The following is an 8,385-nucleotide window of genomic DNA, read 5'->3' on the forward strand; positions in this document are numbered from 1 at the left end:
TTTGAAGAAGCTGAAATCAAGAAGGCAGTGTTCCTGATGGATAGATCTAAGGCACCTGGACTAGATGGATTTACTATGGCATTTTACCAAGACTGTGGGAAGTACTAAAGGATGATTTGGTTGAGGTTTTTAAGGAATTTGCAGATAATCACACAGTAAGCAGGGATGTCAATGCCACATTTCTCACCTTAGTCCCTAAGAAACCTGATGCTATTCACTCGAAAGATTTCAGACCAATTAGCTTGGTGATGAGCATTTACAAAATCCTAGCTAAGGTTCTATCTCTGAGGATTAAAGAAGTTACCCCCTCCTTAGTCAGCCAAACCCAAGGGGCCTTTGTACAAGGAAGACAAATAATTGACCAAATATTGATTACCAATGAAAGTGTGGAGGATTGAGATCTGATAGGAAAGGCTTTGTGTGTAAGTTGGATGTTGAAAAGGCTTACTACATGGTGGACTGGAAGTTCCTTAGTGAAGTCTTAAGAAACTGTGGCTTTGGTGAAAAGTGGTGTAATTGGATCTTAGGTTGTGTTAGTTCCTATCACTATTCAATCCTGGTGAACGGAGTGGTGAAGGATTTCTTCTCAGCTAGCCGGGGTATCAGGCATGGGGACCCTCTCTCACCTTTCCTTTTCACCTTAGTTGCTGATGTGCTTAGTTGTTTTATCTCTAAGGCTGATAAAGGTGTAGTTAGAGGGTGGAGAGTTGGTAGAAATGAGACCCCAGTTACCCATCTCCAGTTCGCAAATGACATATTAATCTTTTGTGGGGGGGATGAGATTGAAAGGGTGAGAAGTTTAAAGGTGCTGATTAGAAACTTTGAAAGTGTATTTCCAACTTGAAAATCAATTTTGAAAAGAGTTGCATTGCAGGGGTTAATTTGGAGTCAAGAGAAGTGGAGGATATTGCTGAGTGCTTAGAGTGTTCTATCTCTACTTGGCCTTTGACCTATTTGGGGCTTCCTTTAGGAGCAAATCCTCGGGAGAGGAGGTTCTGGTGCCCAATTGTAGAGAAATTTGAGAAGAGATTGGCTTCATGGAAAAAGAACTACATCTCTCTGGAGGAAGAATCACCTTAATAAGAGCTACACTTGCAAACCTTCCAACTTACTATCTCTCTGTCTTTAGGATCCCAACTAGGGAATTAATGAGAGACTTCCTTTGGGAACTAGGGGAACATAGGAAAAACCATTTAATTAAGTGGGAGGTGGTGTGTAGGAGTAAAGAGGAAGAGGGCTTGGGACTAGGGAACTTAATTCAGAAAAATACAGCCTTACTGGGGAAGTGACTATGGAGGTGGCCGTTAGAGAGAGTCAGGTTGTGGCATGAGGTGATCGGAAGCATACGTGGATGCTCACGGAATAGATGAGATGTTGGTATATCAAGGCAAGCAACCTTGGCAACCCCTTGGAAGGCAGTGCACAATATTCTTCCTCAGTTCCTCTTCATATCAGGTATGATGTGTATGATGGACTCCGTCCTCTTTTGGGAGGACATTTGGGTTGGATATGCTCCCCTGAAAACCCTTTTCCCCTCCCTATTCTTAGTTTCTCGATACAAAAAAGAGGCTGTTTCCAAATTTTTCTCCTCATTGGAAACCCCTTGGGCTCCTACTTGGGATTTTGGGTTCCGTAGAGGCTTAAGGGATGAGGAGATTGAGTGCTTAGTCAGTTTACTCTGCCTTTTTGAGAAAGTTTGTTTGAACCCCTTTGAACCTGACAAAAGAATTTGGATACCTCGATCAGAAGGATCTTTCTCTTGTGCTTCTTTTTCAAATCCCTTTATTGTTCTAACCCTCAACAGGCCTTCCCTGTTAAGGAAGTTTGGTGCAGACCTGTTCCCCCTAAGATTTTGGCATTCTGTTGGGAAGTGTACTATGGGAAAGTAGATACCTTGGATAATCTACAAAAGAGAAGACCTTTTTCTCTATATTTCCCCCACCTGGTGCATCCTGTGCAGATCTCAGAGTGAGGACTCTTATCATTTGTTAATTTCTTGTTCCTTTACTGCAGAGTTATGGGATTGGCTTCTCTCTTTGTTTGGGAGCAGTTGGAACTTGCCAGTAGATTTAAGACTTCTTTTTGATCCCTCTACTTTTGTTTGGCAACAGAAAACGGGTAAAATCATGTGAAGGTGTGCAAGAGCTGCATTGGTATGGACAATCTGGGAAGAAAGGAACGGTAGAACTTTTTTGGAGAAGGAAAGGAACCTTCAAGAGATAAAGGACTGTGTCTTGGTTAGGGTGATTCAGTGGCTGAAATCTTTGGACTTGTTTCACCAATTCTCCTTTAATGACATTTGGAGGAATTGGGCAGCAGTGGCATGTTGTTCCTCTTCCAAGACTAAAGTGAGAACAAGCTGGTCATCACCTCCTGCAGGCTTCTTGAAGTTGAATTTTGACAGAAGCAGTCTAGGAAACCCAGGTCCTTCTGGGTTAGGTGGGGTATTGAGGAATGAAGTCAGGAATGTGATACTTATCTTCTCAGGTCCTTTAGGAGTGGAAGACTCTACTAGAGCAGAAATGTTTGCTGCCCTGCAAGGTGTACAGTTTGCAGCTCAATTAGGGGTGAACCAGCTAATAGTTGAAGGTGACTCAAAGGTTGTAATAAGCTAGTTGCAGGACCCAGAGTCAGTAGTTTGGTGCTTCAGGAATGAAATTAAAAAGTTTAAGGTGCTGATAAGAAACATGGACCTAAGAATACAATGGGTGGGGAGATCAGAAAATGCTATGGCGGACTGTCTAGCCAAGCAAGGGGCAGCTAGGGAAGTTTTGTATTGGGCACAACTGTAACTAATTACTTTTGTTTTCTTCTTTAGTGGAGAGATTGAAGCTCATGCCTCTCCAAGGTCTGCTTGTATGTGCTAATATTTCTAAATTAATAAAAAGTTCATTTAACTATCAAAAAAAATAAACTTCAGTCAGAAGTTATGATTGGTATCCAAAGATGCTTACAGTGAAAAATAACAAAATTGGGAGAATGATAAAAAGAAAATCCAAAGCCAGCATAGCCATATAAATCCTCCAATCTCTGAAAACAACTGTTTCGCCATCTTTCTTCTTCAACACGGTCTCTGTACCATTTAAAGGATCTGGATAAAAGAAATATTCACATCTTACATCATTTGTCCAAAACAACCAATGTATGCATAGCATCACAAGAATCCATCCCCTAATCAGAGAACAGAATAGACCCATCAAATGCTTACATAAAGGAATTGCCACATCAAAATCAAAAAAATCTGAGTATCTATGAGGCTATGAGCTAATAGCTTAATCCTGATCAAGACAAAGATGGTTGACATAGGAGCATTTATTTTTCTCACCGATCAAAGAAGTATCCACATCTTGAAATGCACCGCAAAGGCAAAATGGTAAAAAGGAAAAAGAATAGAATGAGTACAATCTATGCTGATAAAATGCATCTCTAATTTAGACAAGAGCAGCATCATAGGCTTTCACACCCCTCAGCAGGTGTTGACTGAGCTTCAAGAAGCCCTGGGCTGAATTGAGGTGTGGCCGATCAATTACTTGGGACTCACTATTGGTGGAAATCCTAAAGCAGCAAGCTTCTAGGGGACGGTTATAGGGGTGTGAAAAAAAAAAAAAAAAAAAGACTTGAAGCCTAGAAAAGAAGCCATATCTCCAAGGGAAGAAAGCTTACCCTAACCAAGGCAACCCCATCTAACCTCTCAGTGTTTAAAAAGTGACAAATCATTTAGAAAAGCTCCAATGCAGCCTCCTTTGGGAGGGAGGAGGGAGCTGGAGGACAGTGTATAAAGTATAAACCAAAGATGGAAGGAGGTTAGGAGCTTCACCATATTACTGAAATAAACAGGGCTCTGCTAGGAAAGTAGATTTGGAGATATAAGACTGAGCAGGGCTCTCTATGGACTTCAGTGATTTGTAGAAAATATGGAAGAAACAGTCTTGAAAGGGGCAGCTCTCAGTCTTTACCAAGCTACACTCTTGCAAACTCTTGGAAAGGTACTCTCCTGGATGCTAGCAACTAAGCTGTTTGCAGGTTTTAACAGAGATGATTTACAAAGAAATTGGCAGGAAATTCCGCTCACATCCCCAGCAACCCCCCCTGCTGAAGTTATCCTCCCCCCAGGCAGGACTGTGCTTTCTTCCTTAAGTTTGATGGCAGTTCTAGAAGATATCTTGTTCCCCCTTCAGCAGCAGGGATAGATGGCATCACCCAGAACTTAAATGTGGACACTGTGTGGGTTTATAATGACCCTATAACAGCTGCAGATGCTTCTGAAGGAAGACCCACTCCCTTCTTGAGGGCCTAAGGACTGCCAACTGACTACACATTAGTTCCTTAGCTGTGGAAGGTGATTCTAGAAACACCATCAAGTGGGGCAAAGGCCAGGAAGAAGGGCCTTGCAGGGTTGCCCACCTATTTTCAGAGATTCCTGAACTATCTTCTTTGCTGAACTGCAACTTCAGATGGATCCCCCATTAGCTCAACCATACAGCTGGCAAATGGGTTAGCTAAGTTAGGTTTGGGAAGGGATTTTTTGTATGGTGCTGACACAAAGATTACTTAATTGCTTGGGACTTCTTTTTGTCCTTTTAGGCCTTTTTTGTACATCCACCCTTTTTTGGATACAAGTTACCATTTCTCAAAAAAAAAAGTTACCTTTTCCAAGATAAAGAAAGTATCCGCATCTTATAACCTTTGTCAGAAAGAACCAATGTATGCATCAAGCATCATAATAATCCATCCCCCAATGCAAAGAACAGAATAGATTAGTTGCAAAATCTGCAGGCTGTAGCATGTGGGGCCCATGCGAAATCAACAAGATAAGAGAGTCTGGAATGGGAGAAATCTGAAGAATAGTTTAACAAATCATTCTACATGAAACTCTCAGCATCTCCTCATGCAAATTTCCCTGCCTCAAAGGTTTGGAAATCTGCCGCCCCATCCAAGATTGCTTTTTTAGCCTGATTAGCTGCCCTGAAGAAATGCCTTGCCAGTGATAACTTATTGAGAGGAGTTGTGCCTGTGAATAGCAGTGGGTATGTTTTATGTGAAAGGTCTGAGGAATCAGTGAACCATATCTTTCTTCGTTGCAGTTTTTCTATGCATCTTTGGCATGGATCAGAAGCATCTTTGAAGTTGAGGGATGTTGGCTGGAGTCTGTGATTTTCTTTCTTCATATGGGCTGATAGGAATGCCCATATTTTTGAGAACTTAAGGATATCTGAACAGGATATGTTAAGGAATGTTGTTCTCATGGTTAGCTTCCTGTAATGATTTCCAAGGAAATCCTTATGAGAGTTTTTTTGCGGGGTCATAGGTTTTGTAGGTTCTTATGCATTTTGTGAATTCCCAGTGTATAATCCTCTGGTGTACATGGGGTTTTTTTTTTTTGTACTTTTCTTTGAAGTTCAATGAAATTCTATACTTTGCCCATTCAAAGAAAAAAAAAGGAATAGGTAGAATAGACTAATCAAGTCCTTGCATAAATGAATAGACACATTGAAATTAAATAACCTGAGTTTCTACAACTAACAGTTTAATCCTGATCAAGAGAAAGGTGGTTGATATGTGAGCATTTTATTTGTTTGTTTGTCTGTCTATTTTCCACCAAACTATTTTCCTGAATAAATGCCATATGACACAAAAGAAGTCCTTAGTAAAATAACTTGTAATAATTAGTTTGTATTAACTTCTATTTTGACTACTTGGGCTGTTATCTCTTTCCCTTTTTTTTTTTTTTTGAGGGGGCATGTCAGAACTTGGGATTGAATTTTACATATCTTAAATAATTTTTACTCTGAAGAAAAGAAAAGATGAAATTGCAGTAAATTCGTTTCCAGACAGTATCTGAGACTAACCGTCAAGGAATATCCTAATGGACTTTCTGTTTTAGTCAACCAAGCTCGTGAATCAATTAACACATTATCGCCTTAGATGGGTTTACCCATGGGCCTACTAACCTGGTTTCAGAAAATAAGTTAAAACAGTCTTGGGCATAAGACCATTATCCCAGTAATATGCATTTGAAATTACGAACGGTACTTTTAGGAACGCAATTCTCTTGAAAAAAAGACAATATCTTCCAAATATTTGATTCAGAATGAAAATACACTAATTGAATTCCTCTTTCAAGCGGTCTTATACATGTCTATTCATCGAACGAGAAGACAAAAGTTACAGTTGTTACAGCTTGGATCGATCATTTAAAGAGAAACCTTCGAATTTCAAACTAGTGAAAAAATAACTTGGGCAGATAAACCATAGCGGGAAATCAAAAGAAAGGCTTAAGAGAATTTATTACTAAGGCAATTGAAGCTAATTGAATGCCGCAGAAGTATTAGAGCCTGAAGAAAACAGAAGAAAGTTACTAAAATAAAATAAACAACGAGGCTTATAAGTAGAATTCAAAACTTGAAAGGAGAGAATATGTTTATAAGAAAAACTCACAGGCACGATTGTTGAGAGCGCAGCGATCTCAAGCATGGAAGTTCCAGTCAAATTACTTACGAATCTGACCGGGAAACAGTGAAATTTAAGAAAATGCAACTCTTGAACCAGCATATACACGAGATTCTTGAAGGAAGAAACAGTTGGAAAAAAAACTTACTCTTCCTTTAGTTGTTTGTTGGGATTGAAGGATTTCCGAAGAGGATCCATGGAAGCACGAAGCTCCGGCAAGAAGTGAGCGACAGAAATGGACAATTAACCGCGACTTAATTGTTAAGTCGCGTGCAGAAACCAAGATGCATGCGAGACAAAACGAGTGAGTGAGAGGGCTGGCGCGCCTGGCGCTAAAAAAAGAAAAAGAACAAGAAAAAAGAGAAGGGAACAGAAACAGCGAGAGATGGAAAATAGGAGACTAGCTCTAGCAGCGGAGAGAGGGATAGGGAGAGGGTAGCAGCAGGGGACCAGGCGACTGTCTTCGTAGAAGTAGAAAGACGAATACTGTGGGGAGAGAGATTGATGGAGAGATCCTTCGGGGAGATGGACCTGCCTGTCCGAATGAATTCGGTCTCTCCCGCCGCACCCACCCGCCCAACCAAAATAAAATGAAGATCAAAAAAACGGCTGAGACTGAGAGAGTAGAAAAAACACGGATCGATCGAATCGAATGTTACCGAGATCCAAATTTGATTTGTTAATATTCGGATTTTAACCGCATCATATATGTCGGATCCATATCGGATGAAAATCATATTCAGATTATTAAATCATAGGGTGGATTCGAGCCGAATAGCTAGTTATTCGAGTTCGACTCAGCAAGGCAATACGGTGATCGATCTCGAGCGAGTTCGGTTCGAATCAAAAGTTCATAAGTTTGAGTTTGATTTAATAAAAATGTTTTATAAAAATAAAAAATTATATATATAAAATATTTTTTATTTAATATTTAAAAGTTAAAAATTATAATAATTAGTTATTATTATATATATAAATAAAAATATTATATATATTATTTTCTATAATTTATTATTATTATTATTATTATTATTATTATTATTATTATTATTATTATATATTAAAACTGCTTCTTCCATGACAGCATAGCTCTCCTGGCAGGAAACCCCTCTTCTTAATTTTTTATTTTTTTGATTTTTTTATTTTTTTAATTCCACATAATTACCCATTAAACCAATAAGGAAATCACATATACCAAAAATTTCTAACAATCATAAAGCTTTTCTAATGTTTAGGCAAGTGGCACCACTTTCCCCCACTTCCTCCTAAATTGTCTCTAATTCCTATTTATCTCTTAAATTATATCTAACTCCTATTTATCTCTTAAATTATCTATAATTTAGTAGAGAGATTCTCTCCTAAACTATCTCTAATTCCTATATATCCTCTCCCTCACTTTTTATCTATATCTATCTAAAGAAAGTTTCAATTAAAAAAAAAAAATCAGAACTATTTAAATGTTATAACGAAATTATATACTAAATTTACAATATTTATTCAAAACACAAAAAATTCATAGATTTAATAATATTCATATTATTAATAATTCAGTATTTTTACAAAATTCATCATGAAATTATGTAGTAACAATAAAAATTATAATTTTATGAATTATTCAATTTAAATGTTATACAAATAATAAGAATTTAACATTAAAAATAAAACATTATTTAAATATTTCAATAACTAAAAATCTTAAATAAAAAACATTAAAAATAGCTAAATAATATAACAAAGTATTTAATATTACGCAATAACAATAAAATAAATAAAATTCAAATAATGAAATTTTTTAAATACTTTACATATTATTTAAATAAAAAAAATATTTAATATAAACAATTTTTAAATAGTTAAAATAACGAAGTTATGTAATAAATTTAAAAAAAATTCTTAAAAGTAGAAAAATAATTATAATAGAATACATAATATTCA

General features: G+C 37.4%; 1 protein-coding gene across 3 annotated transcripts in view; it reads right to left on the reverse strand.

Annotated features, from left to right (window-relative positions):
- Positions 1-7,044, reverse strand: part of LOC104585626 (transferases, transferring acyl groups) — a 61,157-nt gene extending 54,113 nt beyond the window's left edge. Inside the window, exons 1-4 of one of the 3 annotated variants that reach the window (XM_010242569.3) lie at positions 6,599-7,044; positions 6,439-6,502; positions 6,293-6,335; positions 2,955-3,091 (exon numbers count right to left, since the gene is read on the reverse strand). In XM_010242569.3, the coding sequence (XP_010240871.1) occupies positions 2,955-3,091; positions 6,293-6,335; positions 6,439-6,502; positions 6,599-6,648 (294 nt within the window). In that variant the 5' untranslated portion in view covers positions 6,649-7,044. The remainder of the gene's footprint in view (positions 1-2,954; positions 3,092-6,292; positions 6,336-6,438; positions 6,503-6,598) is intronic. The other 2 variants (XM_010242570.3, XM_088896054.1) reach the window with 2 other exon arrangements.
- Positions 7,045-8,385: the final 1,341 nt, after the last annotated feature.

This window comes from Nelumbo nucifera, chromosome 1, assembly GCF_055504915.1.
Source record: "Nelumbo nucifera cultivar China Antique chromosome 1, China Antique-T2T, whole genome shotgun sequence".
Classification (NCBI taxonomy): domain Eukaryota; kingdom Viridiplantae; phylum Streptophyta; class Magnoliopsida; order Proteales; family Nelumbonaceae; genus Nelumbo; species Nelumbo nucifera.